The following is a 20,454-nucleotide window of genomic DNA, read 5'->3' as shown; positions in this document are numbered from 1 at the left end:
AGGCTGGACTTAACTTTTTTCTCTTCATAAGAAAGGCCTCATGGTAGAAGAAACAGTACTCAGAGTTTAGAATCAGGCCGCCCAGTTACCAATTCTGGCTCTGCCTTGAGTTTGATTTTTGCCAAGTCATTTCACCTTTCTGAATTCCCAGTGCTTACTCTGTGAAGCAGGCTATCGTGTGAATTGAGCCAAATGTGGTGTGTGAGAGGTCCTGTCCCAGGTAGGCCTCAGCACACAGTAACTGCCTTCCTCCCTCTTTTCATTCAGTTTGCAGAAACTGGAGATGAATTTCCCAGCTATGTTTTGCTATGGCATCTGTCCAACTTTCTCTTTTTCCTTTAGACCAAGTGCTCCTTGAGGCCAAGGACTATGTCTGATTTATTTTCGTATCCACAGCCCATAGGCTTTCGATGATACTCAGGAAATGTTTGAATTGGAGACTACAACACTTCACTTATCCACTTAACAAATATTTACTGAGCACCTACTGTGTGCCAGGTACCCAATGGGGAGACGAAAGTAAATGCCTTAGACATAGTCCATGCTCTCAGGGGCTCACAATCTAATGAAGGAGACAGACAGAAAATAGATAAATAAAACCCAATGTCAGATAGTAAGAGTGCCATGAAGAAACCACAGAGAGGAAAGGGATAAAGAGTTTGATAGGGTGTCTAGGGAAGACCTCTTCGAGGGCAGATACTGGAACCTAGCTAGAATGATAAGATATCCACTGGGGGAACAGTGATCCAGGCAGAGGGAACAGCAAACACAAAGATGCCCAGGTTGGTCCTAGGTGACCCGCACATAGGAAATGTCTAAATGAATGAATGAACCTACGTACAGCACCCCCCAGGCCAAATATTCCTCTCAGCCCAATGTGGAATGAAAACATGATCCACTTAAGAAAAGAGGCCAATTTGAGAATGTCTGTCACTGATGGAACTTCATCTTGGCTGCCAACTTTCAGAGAATCACTTCTGCCAAGGAGGTGATATCTGTGAGGGAATATGCTTGTCCTGCAGGATTTCCAGGTCTTGGGCTCAGCCGTCACATCCACTCACTCACGTAATCCTCCCACAACCCCTGTGAGGTAAGGAAAATTATCTCAAGTTCCACAGGCAGAACCCCTCGTGCCCCCCCCCCCCGCCCAGTTCAAGAAGGTCACGTGGCTCGCCCAGGATCACTCAGTGAGAGGGAGGGATGAGCCCAAAATGTCCCAGGCCAGAAGCCAGTGAGCCTGGCGCCCTCCTGCGGCCGGTGTGTGCAGCAGTGTGGACTGAGACAGCCCCCCACCCTCAGGGGCTCAGAGTCTGCTCCGTCAGGGCCCAGGCCTTGCTGTCACCCTCCTCTTTGATGCACTGCTGGCTATGCGTGCCCCAACGTTTTATCTTGGGCAATGATAATGAAATAACGTCAGCAACAACAATACCAGCTATCGTTCATGGAGAGGCTTACTGTTTGCGAGGTGGTGTGCCAGGCACATGGCTCTCACTAGCTCCTTCACTCTTCCCTGCGTTGCTGAGAGGTGATATCTATAACACAGCACTTTCTGGAGTGTATGCTGTGCCAACCTCTGTCCTGACTGTTTCAGGTGTATTCATTCATTTCGTCTTCTCAAGACCTCCATGAGGTAGAAACTACAGCATTTGGAGTGGTTTGGCTTAATCAACAGAGAAGTTTGTTTCTATCTCAGTTACCAGCCAGGGGAAGACAATCAGGTCTGGGATCCAGGCTCCTTCTATCTGCTGCTCTGCCATATGTGACCTCAATTCCCAGGTTCAGCTCATGGTCCAGGATGGGTGCTCCAGCTCCAGCCATCACATCTGCATTCTAGACAGCAAGAAGGAGAAAAAGGGCAGGAGAAAAAAAGAGCCCCATCCCTACCCCAGACGTTATACAAACCTTGGCTTAGATCTCATTGGCCAGAATTTAATCGCAAGGGAGGCTGGGAAATTCCATCTTTAGCCCAGCTAAAATTCACAGTTTGTATAATTGATGAAGAAGAGGGATATAGATGTTGGGAACAACTCATGGTCTCTAACTTCATCTTACGGAGAAGAATGCTGAGGCACAGAGAGGTTAAAGATCTTGGCTAAGGTCACACAGCTGGTCAGCAGGGCAGATGTGATGAGATCACAGGCCTATGCTCTGCTGCCTCTCTGTGCTGGCCAAGGAGATCGTATTACTAACTTCTCTGTTATTCTATTATTCTCTTCTTCAGAGGAGGAATTGGAGGCCAGAGACATGAAGTGACTTTCCCACTGTCTCATAATTATAGTGGAAGAGGTGGAACTCGAACCCAGCTCTGTCTGTAAAGCTGAGCTCAAACCCATGGCATCATGCCACACTCCCTCCTCTCCTGCAGACACACTTCCTCCCTACCTGGGGCATCCCAGGCCTGGCAAGGTCCTGCCACCAGCTCTCCCATTCCCGTGCCAGCGTATGTACCTGGTCCAGATTTGAGCCCAACCCATAGCCCTATCAGGCCTCCCTGAGGTCCCCAGCACCTTCCTGGCTCTGACTCCCCCTGCTTCTGTGGTAGGTGGGGGTGGGGTGGGGAAGTTACTGGACAGAAAGCTGGAGAGCAGCCACCCAGCCCGCCCGGCCAGATCCCAGCCCGCCCGGCCAGATCCCAGCCCTGCAGGGGGATAAAGTGACAGAGGGGCCATTCCATTCTCATTTGGAGCCCAGATCTTCCTGACACACATACAAGGGAGGTCTTCCTTCTTCATGCCTTCTTCCCTGTGTCAGGCCTTTGCCCCTGCTGTGCCTTCTGCTGGAAGGAGCCTCCCGACCCCATGCCTGAGCAACTCCTCACCGCCCTCTAGCCCGACTCAAATGTGCCTTTACAAGGCTGCATTTCCTGACCCTGACTAGGTTGAGACCCTGTTACACTGGCTTGGGGTTCCCTGGAGCCTCCTTCCCAGCGTTTGTCACAAATGGATTCATTTTCTGTCTATTTTTTGCTTGGCATCACTTTCTTGCACTAAAACATAAACCAACAAGGATAGCATTTCTCCTTGTTTGTTCCTGAATCCACAGGGCCAAGCATAGTTCTAGGCAAGTAGCAAGTGCTCAATAGATAGGTATTAGATGGACAAGTGGATGGATGGATGAATGGACAGATGGAGGCATGGGTGGAGGCATGGATGGATGAATTCTTAGTAGATGGGGAGAGGATGCTTAGGCTCCTTAAGGAAACTCACCCATCCTTATGTTTATTAGAGGTAACAGTCTTCACCATCACTTGCTATGGTCTTTGGGGCTCTTTTCCTGCATCATTTCCAATCCTCACAAGGGATCACACAATGAGGCAGGTGGTGATTCCCATTTGCTGATGAGGTACAGTGCCTTGCACTTTGTTTCAGAGGCAGGCAGTGTTCCAGCACCTTGGTGATCACCAAGGGTCAAGCAACTTCCTACTGACACTACCTGTTATCGTTTTAATCAGCTTCATTAAGGTATAATTTGCATACAATAAAATTCACGCATTTATGTTTATAGTTTGTTGTGTTTTAACAAATTTGTACACCTGGGTAGCTACCACTCCGATCCAGAATAGAGCACCTCCATCACCCTAAAATGTTCCTTTGTGATGTTTCTTCCCAGTCAATCTCTACCTTTCAGGCCCCAGCCCAGGCAACCACTGATCTGCTTTCTGTAGCTATAGATTAGATTTGTCTTTGCTAGAGTTCCATATGAATGGAATCACTATGCATTCTTTTGTGGTTTTGACTTCTTTTACTTGGGATAATGCTTTTGAGATTCATTTATGTTGTTCTACATAATTCATTCCTTTTCGTTGCTAAGTAGTACTCCACTGTTTGCATGTACCACAATTTGTTTATCCATTCACAAATTGTGACATTTGGTTGTTTTCATCTGGGGCCAATTTTCATTTGGGGGTGATTTTTAATTACGAATAATGTTATTCATAGGAACATTTGAATACATATGTGTAGGCATATGTTTTCATTTCCTTTGGATAAACACCTAAGCAGAGAATTGCTGAGTTGTATGGTAAGTATATGTTTAACTTTATAAGAAACTGCCAAATTGTTTTCCAAAGTGGCTGTACCATTTTGCATTCCCACCAGCAATGAATGGGAGTTCCAACTGCTCAGCATCTTCACCAGCATCTGTTGTCAGTCTTTTTGATTGTAGTCATTTGGTGAATATGTAGTAAGCATCTCACTGTGGCTTTAATTTGCATTTCCCTAATGACTTTTCATGTGCTTATTTGCCATTTGTGTCTCTTTCTTCATTGAGAGTTTTTGTTCAAAACTTTAGCCCATATTTTTGGGGGGTCGTTTGTTTTTTTATTCTTGAGTTTTGAGATTTCTTTATATACTCTGGATATAAATCCTTTATCAGATATATGTTTTGCAAATATTTTCTCCTCGTCTGTGACTTGCGTTTTCATTATTTTAATCATGTCTTAGAAGAATAAAAGCAATTAACTTTAATGATGTTCAATTTATCAATCTCTGATCTATATGTCTGTTTTTGTGCCAATACCACACTGTTTTGTCAATTTATCAATCTTTTCTTTTATGATTCATGCTTTTGGCGTCCTTAGAAATCTTGGCTGAAGTTGTTTTTGTCACTTAATATATCATGGATCTTTCCAACAACCTCACTTTTAATAGCTCCTTGGTTTTTCAGCCCACGAACTTGCTACAGTTTCTTATTCCCCTTCTGGAAGAGGAGTCCAGACAGAGGGCCTCTAAATCCCCAAAGCTGGACCTGTGGAGCCTCCTTCCCGTCTCTACAAATGCCATCTCCTCAGAAAAGCCACACACACATCCACCTAGTCACCCTGCTCAGTGTTGACACCCCCTAGTCAGCCAGCTCTGTGAGGAGTCCTTCCTCGTTGCCTAGAGAGAAGTGCGGGGCATACAGTAGGCATGTGGTAAATAAAATAAACAGGAAAATAAATAATAAAAATGAGTGAATGAATATTGTATGTGGAGCACTGAGCAATGTGCCTGGTGCACAGAAAATCTCACTAAACAGACACTGTGTTGACTGCAAGAGGGAACCTTCATTGACTGTTGTATTAGCTAGTGTAAGTTGGTGAATTCGTTTCCTGGGGCTGCCATAACAAAGTACAGCAAACCTGGTGGCTTCAAACAACAGAAATGGATTTTCTCACAGCTCTGGAAGCTAGAAATCAACGTATCAGCAGGACCATGTTTCCTCGGAGACTCTGGGTAGATCCTTCCTAGCCTCTGGTTTCCAGTGATGGCCATCAATCCTTGGCATTCTTTGGCTTGCAGCTGCCTCACTACAATCTCTGCCTCCACCTTCACATGGTGTTCTGCCCTGGTATTGAAGCTGAGCAGATCCTGTGGGGCCTTCACAGGTACAAAAGCCCCTCTGTGTTCCCCATTTCTTATTTGTAGAAAAAAGGCTTTAGTCTCCTAGGCCTTCCCTGAGTTCCAAAGAGCAGACACATTCGGTTACTAATTAAGGAAGTGAGGGAGTGCAGAAACAAAGGAAATGAAGGCAAGCAAGAAAAGTGATGATAGCTCAAACAATGGTTCAGTGATAAAACAGAGTCCTAGTTCCTCCTCAAGGGATGTACATAACAATCTGAAGACCCCCACCCAGGTGGAAGATGGTGACTACATGCTGACCCCAGACTGGTTGGAACCAGAAGGTTGATGATTAAGATTCCTGCAACCCTCACCCCAAATGTTGCCTTTAAAAACCCTTCCCTAAAAGCCAGTGGGGAGTTCGGGTCTTTTGAGCATGGACTGCCCATTCTCCTTGCTTTGTGCCCTGCAGTAAACACTGTACTTTCCTTCACCACAACCCAGTGTCAATAGATTAACTTTGCTGCCCAGGGGCTAGCGGACCTGAATTCCATTTGGTAACAGTATCTTCACATCATCTTCTTATGAGGACACTAGGCATATTGGATTAAGGGCCCACCCTACTCCAGTATGACCTCACCTTAACTAATTACCTCTGCAATGCTCCTTTTTCCAAATAAGGTCACATTTTGAGGTACTGGGGTTAGGACTTCAACATATATTTTGAGGGACACAGGTCAGCCTAAAATAGTTGTTATGCTCCCATAACGAACAGCACAATACAACAAAGGTTTTTTTCGTCTTTCTCCTCCTTCTTGTCCCCAATGGAGATCATCAGGAAAGCTCATGGAAACCTCACTGGGACCAAGAATTTCGACCATTTGATGTTGCTGCTGTCTTAACACAAGGCTTCAGTTTCTCTGCAGTAAGGAAAGGAAGCAGAGAATCCCACAGTGGTTCTTAAAAGTGTCCAGTCACATTCTGTGGTCAAAGCAAGTCACACGGCCATGCGTAACTTCAAGAAGGAGTGTCCTGGAAGGAGAAGAGACGTGGAAATCTAGCACTATGGATGTTTACTTAAGTGAACATCAAATACTTACATTATCACGTTTGCCTTTACATTTAAATAGTGATACCCTCCAGAAAACCTGGAAGGATGAGGAAGTTTTGGATAAAGAGGGGCAGCAGGGAGAACAAAGGGGACATAAGAAAAGTCACAAGTCTAAGACCAGCAGGACATGAAAGAGGATCTGTCAGGTACCAAGTCCTCACTGGGTGATACTGACATGCACCATCTCATTCAATCCTCACAACGACTTTGAGGGATAGATATTAACCCCCATTTTACTGAAGAGGAATTGAGACTCAGCAACCTGCCTAAGATATACAGCCTTAATGAGCTGAGCAAAGGGAAAACCTGACTGGATCTGCATCAGCTTTTGGTATCTCACAAATCATTCCCAAATTCAGTGGCTTAACACAATAAATATTTACTATCCCCACCTTTCTGTGAGTCAACTGGACAATTCTTCTGGTCTGAGATGTGTGGTCTAGAATGTCTTCAGCTGGCCTGGTGGTCAAGGATGGCCTCACTCATCTGGGGGTTGGTTCAATGTCAGCTGAGGTGATAGAATGACTTGACCACATGTCCATCATCATCCAGCAGGCTAGCTGGGGCTCACTCACACTGTGGTCCCAGGATTCCAGGTGAGTGAGAGAGCAAGCCCCAGGGCACAGTCTCTTTCAAGCATCAGGAGCCTCACATTTGAAGGAGTCCCTTTGGCGAAAGCAAGTCACATGACCAAAGCCAGCTCCGAGGGGTGGTAACATAGACTCCACCTCTTAAAGGGAGGAGCTGGGAAGTCACATTGCAAAGAAGCGTGCTTACAGGGACCGGAATCTGTGGCCAGTTTTGCAATCTACCCCAAAACAAAGCCCAGTGTCCAACAACAGAGAATGAATTAAGAAAACCTTGGCTGCACCAGTGGAGGCTTACGCCACCATTAAACATGTGCTTATAGAAGAAACTTCTGCTGTAGAAAGTACTTCATAACACATAGAGTGTTAAGTAGGAAACACAGGCTATAAAATTATGTGTACATAATTTCACATTGATTTCACAGCCATCAGATTGCCACAAAAGTAAAGCCTGATGATACCAAGGGATGGCAGGAGTGCTGAGCAGCAGAGACTCTCCTGCCTGCTGGTGGGTGGTACCTCAGTGCAGCCTCTTGGAAGCACAGACTGGAAAAGTACTCAGGCTGGCAATGCACATACCCCACATCCCAGGAGGAGCACCCCTCCATTAATACCCTAGAGAAACGCTTGCTCATGGTACAGAGCTAGTGTATAAGAAAGCCACAGAAGCCTTGTTAGGAACTACAGAAGAACTGAATCAACCCAAATGTCCATCCACAGAGGCTGAATAAATAAAGAGTAGTGTGATTATTGATGCAATGCTGCACAGCAGTGAAAAGAAGATGACCCCAGTCACAGGATCTATCTGTGAAATTTGTATAGATCTGGAAAACATGGTGTGCACGCAGGACATTGCTTACAGCTTAAAAGCATATGTTTGAGTTTTGGAAACACAGAAATAGTATCATTATTTATGGATACATACATATGGACCTGTGGGCAGGGAGAAGAGAAAATGAGACTGGGGAGGAGGATGTAAGGGATGCCAACTTAACCTGTAACAATATTTCATTTCTTTAAAAAAATCTGGGAAAATTTGCAAAATGTGGACAGGTGCCCATTTGGAGTGATGGTTATATGGGGTTGTATTATATTACCCTGTGCATTTTTTATATTTTGTTTTTCAAAAAGTTAACACCAATGTAAGTAAAACAAATTTTTAAATAGCTTAGAAATGTTCCTTTGAGGTTCTGGAAGATTTTTTGTTTTGGGGGATTGCTAGAAAACCACCCCAAAATATACATGTCTCTATGTAGAGAGAAATGATTGGGGGAAAAATACTCCAAAATGTTAGCTGTGGTTTTGCCTCTGGCTGGTGAGAGCACAGGCAACATGTATTTTTTTTCCCTCTTGCTAAGTAAGTATTTTCTGACTTTTCTATGAGGGACATGCTGTGCTCGTTTAATAAAAACAAACAAAATACAGAGGGGTCTGTTGGTTCTCTGGGTCACAGGCTCCCCTGGGCCTCCGGGGGGTGCCAGGTTCCAAAATAGATCTGCCCTTCGACCTGGCAGCCTCACTCTTCACGTCCTGCAGCGAGTGCCAGGCGTGGGCTCAGAGGCAGTGGGGCTCCCCAGGCCTGAGAAAGGATGGCTATGGATAGTGGCCCAGGCTGAGTGGCACAGCTAAGAGGTACGTGTCCTCCACCCTGGTCCCCTCAAACTCTGGAGTAGCAGAGTCAGGCCTGCCATTGTTCAGAGGGGAAACCGAGGCCAGAGGGGATACCCCAGGGCGAGGCAAGTGTCGTTAACAGCAGAGAGAGCTCTGTCCGAGGCCCATCTGGCTGGGACTGGACTGAGTGCTGATATGCTGGGTGGCTTTGGACAAAGAGCATTTCTGGGCCAATTTTTGTGGCAGCCCCGATGGAAATAATCCCACTTCCTGCTGCACCTTTAGCCATTAGAAGGGCTGAAGGACATTTTTCTGCAAAGAGATGCTGGATCTTGCCCATAATAGCAGGGATAATAATAACAGTTACCAACTATTAAGCACTTTTGTGCTAAACACTTAAATGGCATTTTCTCATCCTGCCCTTCTGTGGCAGATTATATTTTTCAAAAAAGGCCACATCTCCCGTCCCACATGCTCTTCTAAAACTTTGCCACTCTCCATTAAGAGGTAGTCTATTCCCTTGCTTCTTGAACTTGGATGGGACTTTGTGAGCTGGCCTTGCATGATTCATGAGGCTAGGTCGTAAAGGTCATATGCCTTCTGCCTGATTCTCTTGAGATGCTCCCCCTTGATAGCCAGCCACCACGTCGTGAGGACCACCCCGCCCCATGACATGTGGAGGCCGTACGTAGTCTTTAGGGCTGACAGCCCCAGCTGAGGTCTCAGCTATATGAATGGATGAGCTTGCAGATGATTCCAGGCTCTAGCCTTCAAGCTGTCCCTGCTGATGTCGAATGGAGTTATGTCAAGCTGTCCCTGCTAAATCTGACCCAAACTGCACGTTTATGAGTAAAATAGGTGTTGCCATTGCTTTAAACCACTAAGTGTTGGGTGTTTTATTACACAGCCCTGGGAACTGGAAGCCCCCCCAAAATCACCTTGCTAATGAGGGACGGCTCTCTCATTATATAGATGAAGAAACCAATTCTCACCTACTAAAATGGAATCAAGGTTCAGTACCATGAGTGGGGAGCTCTTAATTGATAGGTGTGTGTCACAGGAGTGACCTCAATACCTAGCCTGGGCCCCTCCTGATCCATCAACTATGTTGTGGCTCTAGGGTTGGGGTGGCAGAAAGCAGAGGCAGGGAACAGTTGACAGACTTGTCTTGAGTGGAAAGTCTCACAGGGGCACCATGATTCCTGCTCCAAAGATCCCCGCCTTGGCCTCCTGGGGACACTGACAGACCATCACCCCGGTGGTCAGCAACCCCAAAGCTTCCTGCCAAGACTCGCCCCGTTGCAATCAGCAGCCCTAGCAGATGCCAGGCCATGTTCTCAGGGATGTGAAGAGTAGAGAACAAGAGGCTTGGGGCACTTGAGGCTGCCCACTTGCAACCCTCAATTATCACCCTGGGTGTTGAAATGTAGGAAGCTGAAAAGGGAGGTGGGCGGGGGAAGTGCTGGATTGTGGAGATGAAGCCAGGAGTAGCAGACTCAGACTTGTGACTAAATCCTCTTCTTTGGATCCAAAATCAGTAAGTGACTCTCCAAGAATGATCCCGTTTTCCCCGCCTTTGTCCCCAGGAGCAGGAAGAGCCATACTTCCAGGAGAATCGACCCCAGTGTGTGACTTGGGGCAAGTCGCCTCATGAGCTAAATGCGAGGTGAGAGACCATGGTATCCCTGGTTATGCCAAGGCTCCCCTGGTTGGGGGCAGGGGGGCAGGAAGCCAGTTCACTTGCTGAGTGACTAGGATGGGGAAGCAGTGGGCAGGTGGTCTGTGCCCATCAACATCCATCTCCCTTCTGGTCTCTCTACCCCAGGTTTCCTTGAGAGCCACCCCACCCTTCCCTCAATCCCTTTGGGTCCCATGAGGTTGACCCATGAGGCACATGGCCCAGCCTGACCTACCAGAGTACCTCATCCCTCTGGCTACAGTAGTTGGTTCAGGAATGTCCATGTGACCCAAGCCAGAATTTTCCCAAGAGCTGTCAGGAAAGGGGTACTCCATTTCTGGGGGGTGGCTAAGTTGATAGATTGGAGCTGCCCTCATCAATGGTAGAGGTGATGGTGGTGAGAACTGTCTGGCGATAAACTAACAGAGGAAAACAAGAGCCTAGAGCTAGAGAAAAAGGGGAAAAAAAGAATTCTTAATATCATCTGAGTACCTGGATCCAGGCTATGCCTGAAGCCAGGTACCCCTACACTCTTCAGTTACATCGGCCAATAAGTTCTCTTTTTGCACAAGACATTTGAGCAAAAGCCAAATTCTCCAGATGGATATGAGTATTTTCTCCACGTTCTGGCTCCACGGCAACAGCAGGCCAGCAAAGGGAAAATAAACTAGGGGTAGAGGGGCTGTTTTAAGTATTTGGAGGCAAGATACTTGAAATACCCCAAACAGAAACTTCCTGCTTCCCTTGCCCTGGAAAGGGTGATTTCCTGAGTCTCCACCTGGGGACTGCAGCTCCTGCCCCCTCACCAAAGTGGAGACTATTGATTCAACACTCTTGAGGACTTACTATGAAGTTGACCTTAGGAGAGGCAACAGACACAGAAATGGAAAGTGGGGCTGATGCCCTGAAAGAGTTTTCAAACCAGAGGGGGATAAAGGCATACAAACAAGGCTTTATAATACAGGGTGAGAGCTTTGATGGGGAAGCACAGGCAGGGGGCCCTGGGGTCCCAGAGGAAGAGGGCCTATTTCCACCAAAGGAGGGAGGCTGACGGGGAAGGCTTCCCAGAGAAGGTGATGCCTGAGATAAGACGCAGAAGACAGGTAGAAGGAAGCCAGTGAATAAATGTGAGGAGGATTGTCCAAGCAGAGTGACTACAAAAACAAAGGAACTGAGGCTGGAGATAGCAGAGAGAGTGTTGGAAATTAAAACCATCACAAAGTACCAAGTCCTAGGATAAGAGTGGTGAGGCTGGAGGCCAGATCCTGCAGAGATTTATAAACCATGTAAAGAACTTGGAGTTTAAAACTGAAGGGTCTTAAGCAAAGGAGTCAAGAGCTGGATTTGTGTCTTAGAAAAATCACTGACTGCAGCATCAAAGATGGATTAACAGGAGTTCGGTTCTGAGGCTGTTATTCTCCCTTTGGCAAGGGATGAAGACACTGGGCTAAAAGAGTGACAGTGGGGGGAATGATGACATCGCACTGCCATTTATTGAGCACTTCATATGTGCCAGACTCTGTGTCAAGCCTTTACAGGGATAGGCTTTTTAATCCTTTTAACAACCCTACCAGGTAATTGCTAGTATCAACCCCATTTGACAAAAGAGAAAACTGAGGTACAAACAGGTTAAGCAAATTGGCCTAGACCATACATTTGGGAGATGGGAAAGCCAGAATTCCAACCCAGACAGGCTGGCTCCAGTATGCCCAGAACAGTGAAGAGGGGCAGAAGGGAGAAATATTTAAAGGGTCATTGGCAGAACAGGTCTGATTGGATGGCAAGTGGGGTTAGGGGGGTGGTGGGGCCTTGTGTCTCCCTGGCAGGACCGGCTACATAATTTGAGGGGCCCAGTGCAGAATGAAAGGGCTGGACCCTTTGTTCAGAACTTATTAAGAATCTAAAGATGGTGACAGCAGAGCATTAAACCACGTGTGGGACCCTTCTAAGCGTGGGGCCCTGTATGACTACAGAGGTCACACACCCATGAAGCCAGCCGGCCCTGCTTCCAGGTTTCTGGTCCAAGTGCCTGGTCAAGGTGGGGCAATTCCCAGGGATGGAAGAATCCAGAAGAAGTTCATTTGGAGTGGAGTAGGGGAGGAGAAAATGAGGAGTTCCGTTTGAGACCTAGGAGGTCACGTCCAGAAGGCAAATGGGTCTGGTGCTCAGGAGGGAATTCGGGGCCAGGAGTCCACAGCACAGAGCATGCTGGTTACCAAAGACCCTTCAGGTCCAAAGTTCAATGTTGCCTCTAGGCTCCCTGAGCTCGCTAACCGACCCCAGATGGCATCTTTCCAGTATCCTCTCTGGGTCTAGGCACCAGCTCCTGCTGCCTGCTGCCACCTGGGCACTTGCTGCTTCTCGTGGGACTGGCTGGTTCCCATTTCCCGGAAGGCCAAAAGGTCACTTTGTAAAACCTCCGTCTCCTTGCTAGACCTATGCCCAAACCACCTCCGACACTGGCCCTGAGGCCCTGTGCTCAAAGATTCTCAGCGGCCTGAGAGTTTGTAAACTTTCCCTAGAGCTCTCCTCTGCGAGATCTCGGGAGACCTGGTGAACCTGTTCACGCCCTCCGCCCTCCGACTGAGGACGAGGTAGCTTTGGCCCCAAATGGTGACCTGCCCGAAGCCTCCCAGCGTTGTGCCAGCTGGGACTTGCCCTGGTGCCACAGCCCCGTGGCAGCTCCACGGCATCCCACCTCCTGCCCCTCATCAGCCCGACGGGGAGAGCCTGGCTCAAGCATTCACTCACTCATTCATTCATTCATTCATTCATCTGACAGATATTTATTTACTGAGAACATACTGTATATCAAATGCTGGGAACAGAAGGAGAGAAGTAATTACACAAGTAATTAACCTCTGAGCACCTTGAGGAGGGTTAAGATAAAGGGGTAGGGCTCCAAGAGGGGCGGGTCTGGTTTGAACAGGGCTGAGGGGGCCGTGTAATCATGTGTCAGTTCTCCGGCCTGTAGCATTTCCCAGAGGCGGCTACACTAACGCACCTCCAGTCCTGCAAGCTCCTCTTGTGACAATGACACTCCTCTATCAAGGGATGGTGTCTACATTCCTGCCGTGAACCTGGGCAGACCCCAACCAATAGCATATGGTAGAGCTTCCACTGAATGCCTTCCGAGGCTAGATCATAAAAGGCGAGGTAACTTCCACCTGGCTCTCTGAGGACATGTGCCTTTGTAGCCACCGTGCTGGAGACACCACCATGTGGAGTGAGGAGGATGCCCAGGTACTGACAGGTGAGAGAAGCCTTCAGGATGACCTCGGCTCAGAGCCACCATCTGATTTCAACTTCATGAGTGAATGGAGCAGACTGTCCAGCTGAGCTGCTGCTGAATCCCTGACCCACAGAAACCCTGAGAGATACTACATGGTTATTTTTGTTTTAAACCACGAAGTGTTGGGGTCATTTTCTGGCAGCCATAGTAACTGGAACACTGATGAAAGGTGGGGGTGAGGGCATGTGGACAGCAGTGTTCTGGACAGAGAAAGCAGCATATGCAAAGGTCCTGAGGTGAGAAGGAGGTGCTACAATGAAGGTGCAGAGGTTGGCAGGGCCATCTCCCAGGCTTTCCAGAACTCTTCTTTTGATTCCACCTGCATTTCTCCTGTGAACAGACAATCCTATTTCCTCTTCTGTGCAGAGAGCCATTCTGTGTTAGTGCAGTTATGGGGCCCATGTCTATTTAATTAAGCCCTGGGTTGGGGGGGATAGAAATTAGCATTCATTCTTTCTTTCAATCAATAAGATTAAATGCATTGCCTGTGCCAGGAGCTTCCCTTGTCATATTGGTGCCCACGAGGAGGTGTTAATGCTCCCTGCGGTGCACAGATGAGGAGGCTGAGGCTGGGGGGCAGGCGTCCTCACACATGGCCTTGACAGGTACGTGGGAGGAAGTGGGATGGGCTCTGGGGCCAGCATGGCTGTTGAGCCTGCCCTCCTTCACCACTTCCGGGTCAAGCCCCTCCAGGCTGTGTGACTTTGGACAATTCACTTTCCTTTTCTGGGTTTCAGTTTTCTCCTCTGTAAAATGGGGAGGATAATAATGCTGGCCTTACTGAGATTATCTCGAGGCTCAACCTACACAATCTTAACGATAGCTGCCCTTACTCTGGGCTCATCTGCGCCCGGCACTGTGATAAACTCGTGACTTACATTAACATTCTTCTTTCTTGCAAGGGCATAGGTGGTGTGACCCCCTTTACAGTGGAGACAGTGGAGGCAGAGGTGGGCAAGCAGGGCTCCATGAATGCTGGTGGCTGATGACCAGCTGCCTTTCCTTTTCCTGCCAAAGCCTCACACACCTGGTTTCATGTTCTCAGTCCCCCGGATGAGCCCCTACTTTGCTGCTGTCCCAAGCAGCCTGCCCACTTCAAAACTCCGTCAGGATTTGGGAAAACAAAGGGAAAAAAACAATACCAAACAGCCGGATAAGCCCCCACTCTGGGAAAACAAGCAGAGAAAGACAGAAGGCAGCCCACACAGGAGGGGCCCAACCAACTCCTGGGCACCTCCTGTCCAGCAACCAGGTCCCCCAAGGACAAATCCTTGCCCCTGTGGTGTTTACATTCCAGCAGGGTGGGGGAGGGGAGGTACATAATAACTATGACACTGATGACAAAAACCAAAAGCATTTATTTAGCGCTCACCTTGTGCCAGCACTGCTGTAACTCATAATTTTCACACCCTGTGAAGTGCATGGTATTATTTCTCTCTGTTCATCAAGAGGAAATGGAAGCACAGAGAGGTTAAGCGACTTGCCCAAAGTCACACAGCTGATAAGTGGTGGAGCCAGGATTTGAATCAGTAAACAAGTTAACAAGTAAATCCAAAATTCCTCAGTCCCCACGCGCAGAACTCATATACATTCCTCATGCAAGAGATGGGGTTTACCCAGCTTACACACCAGGGTATGGAAGCCGAGAGAGGTGAAGTTGCCCACCCGAGGTCTCAGGGCAAGTAGTTGGGGCAGGAGGATTTACAGCCAGCTGCCGCTAACTCGGGAGCTGGTCAAGACACTGCTGCACCCCAAGCTCTTCTCCCCGAAATCTACTTCTCCACTCCAGCCAAAGGCGGCCCCAGAACAATCTGCCACAAGACAGGACAATCTCTCATTACTGTCACAGCAACGGAGCCAGGGCCACCTTAAGGCCCAACGTCCCTCCAGGCCCTGAGGGAGAAGGGAGGATGGGAGCCCACTCCGGCTGGGGCGCCCACTTCCCTGGCTTGGCAAGGATGTTCTCTGTCTCTAGAAACAGATTGAACAGGCTGCCTCCTTCCCAGCCTCACCCGTCTGCCCACCTCCCCTTTGCTCCCTCTAAGGTCACTTCGCTGTGTTCCAAGGCTAACTGGGAATCAAAGGGGGGAAGGTGGAGCGGGGAGAGAAGGGGAAGGCGTTGGGGGCTGAAATTTGAGATCCCAGCCTCCCTGTGGGGGGAGGTTGGAGAGAGAGACACAGAGAGACAGAGGCAGGAAGAGAGAATTCAGTTGCCTTTGGTTTTCCAAAGCGGGCAGCTTGGGGGTTTGTGTGTGTGTGTCTGTGTGTGTGTGTGTGTGTGTGTGTGTGTGTGTGTGTGTCTGTGTGTGTGTGTTGTTTTCTTTCCTCCGCTCAGGCAGGGAGGCCAGGCCTCCCCTGGATAATCCAAGGACTCAGAGGCAAGGCAGGCAAGCCAGTGAAGGGACATGGCAGCGTGCGGACAAGAGTGAGGAGGCAGGAAGGGAAAGGGGGAAGAAGAGAGGTGAGGGGGTGTCTGGGGCGGGAGCCTGAGGCGGTGGGAGGAAGCAGAGCAGCTGTGGTATTTGGAGCAAGTATAAATAGCCGCCTGGACGGAGCTTGGCCAAACAGGGCTTTGCAGCTGCAGCGGCTGTGCAGGCGGGACTGGCCACTGTTGGCCACGGTGGGTGCAAACTGGGCAGGGAGACAGGCGGTGGACAGGCACGGCCCCTGGGCTCTGACCTGACACCGCTCGCCATCACACCTCTGGATGCCTTCCCGGCCAGCCATGCTGCTGAGTGGCCTCCTCCTCATTGTGGCCACCACGACTGCGGCCCAGCGGAGGGGGCAGGAGGCCGGCGGGCGCCGCCGGGCACACCGAGTCCAGCATGGCCAGTGCAGCTACACCTTCGTGCTGCCCGAGCCTGAGCCCTGCCCGCCCGAGCCCGAGGCCTTCGGGGGCTCCAACAGCCTCCAGAGGGACTCCCCGGCAGCCGCACTGAACCTAGGGGACTGGCCGACCCAGCGGGTACGACAGCTGGAAAAAATGCTAGAGAACAACACACAGTGGCTGCAGAAGGTAAGGGTTGGGCCTGCAGGGGGGTGGTGGGCAGCGAGCAGCAGGTGAAACATCTACCCCAGAGGCCTGCCCCGGACACAGATGGCCAGGCTGATAGGACCTTTGTCTCCAAATTGTACGGGTTGGGATGATGAGGCCCAGAAAGAGAGGAGCCTGAGGCCACACAGCAAGACTGGGTGGAGTCAGAGCTGGAAACCTGACTCCCTAACTGCCATTCATTCATTCATCCGATTAAGGGCCAGGCCCATCCTAGGCGCTGGGGATACAACAGTAAACAGAACCGTACATCCCCGTCTGGACTAGTGGAAGAAAGAGGCAGTAAAGAGATGAACAATAAATATCTATTCTGTCAGATGGTGAAGCAAAATGAAAAAGGGAAAAAGGCAAGGAATGACCAGAGGTGACTATTTGAGGTCAGATAATCCAAGAGGACTTCTCGGAGGAGGTGACGTTTGAGCCCAGAGAACAAGCAAAGTGATGAGGCAACCCAGGAAGGTATCTGGTGGGAAGGCATTCCTGGCAAAGGGATCAGTAAGTACAAAGGCTGTGTGGTGGGAATGTAGTTGGGTTACCTGGGGAACAGCAGGGCGGCCAGCGTGGCTGGAGCAGAAAGGAGGAGGACAGAGGGGTGAGGGACAAAATCCAAGAGATGAGGGAAAGGCAGACCATGTCGGGCCTTGGAGGCCACTGGGAAGGATTTTGGCTCTTTCTCTGAGCATCATGGGAGCCACTGCAGGGTTTTGAGCAGGTGAGAAACACCTGACTTAGTTTTAACAGAATAGACTGTAGGAGACAGATTCGATGCTGGGAGCCCAGGGAAGAGACCACTGCAGCCACCAGGCAAGAAGTGATGGAGGTGTGGAGCAGGACAGGGCTGGGGGAGGGGGTGTGGCCCGTCAGGTTCTAGTATATTCTGAAGAGGGCGCGAATGGGCTCTGCTGATGAATTGAATATGGCGTGGCAGAGATCAAGGAGTTGAGGAACCCACTGCCACTTTGGCCCAAGGCCAGGGCCACTCTAGGGTCTCCTGTCCTCATACTTTCAGCAGACACTCTGAGCACCCTCCATGTGCCAGGCCCTAAGCAAGACACTGAAGTACAGAGGTGAACAAGGCAGGTTTGGCCCTCGGTGGGGTGGGGGCGGGAAAGGCATCCTGTGGTGTCCAAGATGGGGAGCAGTCCCTCCTTACCCATGGTTTCCAAATTTTTCAAATCATTCGCCCTATCAGCAAACAATGTTTCGCTCCCCCAATACACGCATATTTATTTAGAATTTACGCACGTGCACCCATATTAATATAGTATGTACAGGGTATGAGACAAATGAAAATGGAACTTTAAGAAGATAAGATATGAGATCATATAAACTGAAGTTCTGGTGGTTTCCTCCTGTTTTCCAAAGGATTGCCTTCTGCATACCCTGGGTTGATCCATCCCCCAGGTGGAGAGGTTGCCCTATATGTATCTAATCAAGCTGATTTGTGCACACACTCGAATACACACTTAACCTCCTGTTTCATTCCTGCCCTGGCCATCTATCTCCCTAGCCCCCCACTCACCATCTTCCCATAGTCCCTGCCTACTTGCCCTCCACCCCTCCTGCCCTGCAGCACTTCCAGCTGCCACCATCCCACCCCTGGATCCCCCTTCAAGGGAGCTCTTGGCCTCATACACCAGAGCCCAACCCAAGGGGCTCCATGCTGCCTTGAAATCTGTGTGTGTCTCTTCAGGCAGCTGTTTCTAGTCCCATAAGGGTCGTGCCAAACCTCACCTCCTCCTCAGGCCTCCATCTTCACCCCCTGCCCATCCTCTCACCAGACCACGGACCTCCTACTTCAAAGAGAAATGGGGCCTGCCCCACACTTGCAGATTCACCCGTGCACCCACCAGTCCCCAGGACCTTTCTCTGGCTCAGAGGGAAGTGTTCCTCCATGAGCCAAGGCCACTCTTCCCTGCCTGCGGGTCCCATCCCTTGCAGCCCCTCAACCTCCTGAAACCAACCATGCCCTCCTGTGTCTCTAACAACACCTCCCTCTCTGCTGTTCCTTCCCCTCAGTCTTTAATTGCATCCGAGTATCTCCCATGTTAAAAAAGAAAGAGAAAGAAGAGAATGAGGAGGAGGGAGAACAAGCCCCTTCTCCAACCCCCACCCCCTCTGATGTCTGGCCTGGCTCTCAGAAATCCACAAGCTCTGCCTCCACTTCCTCCTCCATTCCCTCCTTTCCTTAAGTAGCCTCCCACTTCCCACTTCCCACTTCCCACATCCAATGGCCACAGCTCAGTCTTCGTCTTACTTGACCTCTTGGCAAATTTAATATTGCTGACCAATATCATCCTTCTAGAAACAGTCTCCATCAGCCAGTCCTCAGCTGCTACTCCGACTACTTTCCCTACCTCCACCCAGGACCAGCCACCTCCATCTCCTACCTGTATGGTCGTCATGGCCGCTGCCCTGGGCTCCATTTCCACCCTGACCCCCATAGTTCATTCTGCACTCAGCAGACAGAGGGGTCCCATTAAAACCTAAGCTAGATCCTCTCCTCAAAACCCTCCTGGGACTCCCATTCTCTTTAGTTATTCTCTTATTGAACAAAAATCCTTACAGCCTGGAACACCCCTCACCCAGACACTTATGTGGCTCACTCCTGACCCACCTCAGGTCTAGTGCTTAAATGTCACCTGCTCAGAAAGGCCCTGCCTGTCCACCCCATTGAAAATAGCCACAGTCCTTCTGCCACTCTCTGTCCCTTTACTCAGCTTTGGTTTTCTCCCTTAACACCTACCACCACCTGTTCTTAAAAGCATTCCTTTTGGTCTGTGAGCTCCAAGAAGGGAGGAGCCATGTCTGTTTCATTCACTACTGGGTTCCCAGGGCCTAGAACAGTGCCTGACACATAGTAGGTGCTCAATACATGTCTGTTGAATGGATGAATGCATGGATGCTCAAGGGTCCTCCAATCTCTCAGGCCACTCCTGCTTCTCCCCCAACCCTGAAATGTTGGTGTTTCCTAGGACACAGTCTCCATCCTTTGCTTCCTCTCACACTTCGTGGCACAACCCAGAGGGCTGCCCCTGTCACTTCTAGCAGCACCGTCTCCAACCTGCCCCCCAGTGACACCAAACCAACATCTGATGGGCTCCTGATCTCCTCTCTGAGGGCTCACAGTGTCTCAACTCCAAAGCTGCCTGAAACTCAGCTCTTCCCTCCCCTGCCCACCTGTCCTGAGGAAGACACTACCACCCAGCCAGTAGGTCATCTATGGCCCTGGGGTGTCCTTCACCCCCAACTCACCCCCAGGCAGCAGGTCCCATGCATCCTGTTGCCTCAGCTTCTCAGGCCATCCTCCTGTCTTCCTGGCCACTGCCCTGGCTCAGGCCTTGTCACCTCTCCTGTGGACACTTCTCTCACCTCCCACCTGCTTTTGCTCCCCCAGGTCTCACCCTCTCATCCATCTTTGACTCCCCTGGGTGCCTAGTGCTTGGATAACATTGGCTGAGCCAAATGATGGATTTAAACCAATGGTTTTCAGGTTAGGAGGTCACCCACCTCGCCTCTTTATCTGGCAGTGGAGTGTCCTCTCCAGGTATCTGTCCACGTAGCCTGATAATCCCAGGCAGGGGTCACCATGGAGCACCATGGGGCTAAAGAGTACTGATGTGGGAATCAGGTGGACCTGAGTTCACATCCCGGCCCCAGCACTTACTTGCCACATGGCTGTGGATGAGCAAGGCTCAGTTTTCCCTTCTGCAAAGTGGAGAGAAGGACAGTATGTTAAGGGGGTGGCTGGGAGGACCAGTGAGACCACTCAAGCACCACTCACAGCCTGCTGCCCGGCTACAAC

At 49.7% G+C, this 20,454-nt stretch overlaps 1 protein-coding gene across 1 annotated transcript in view; it reads left to right on the top strand.

Moving 5' to 3' along the window:
- Positions 1–16,106: 16,106 nt before the first annotated feature.
- ANGPT4 (angiopoietin 4) overlaps positions 16,107–20,454 on the top strand; it is a 40,909-nt gene continuing 36,561 nt past the window's right edge. Inside the window, exon 1 of the mRNA XM_061208302.1 lies at positions 16,107–16,613. Within this exon, the coding sequence (XP_061064285.1) occupies positions 16,305–16,613 (309 nt within the window). The 5' untranslated portion in view covers positions 16,107–16,304. The remainder of the gene's footprint in view (positions 16,614–20,454) is intronic.

This window comes from Eubalaena glacialis, chromosome 13, assembly GCF_028564815.1.
Source record: "Eubalaena glacialis isolate mEubGla1 chromosome 13, mEubGla1.1.hap2.+ XY, whole genome shotgun sequence".
Taxonomy (NCBI): domain Eukaryota; kingdom Metazoa; phylum Chordata; class Mammalia; order Artiodactyla; family Balaenidae; genus Eubalaena; species Eubalaena glacialis.
The sequence above is the reverse complement of the archived record's forward strand: the minus strand, read 5'-3'. Positions and strand labels throughout refer to the sequence as shown.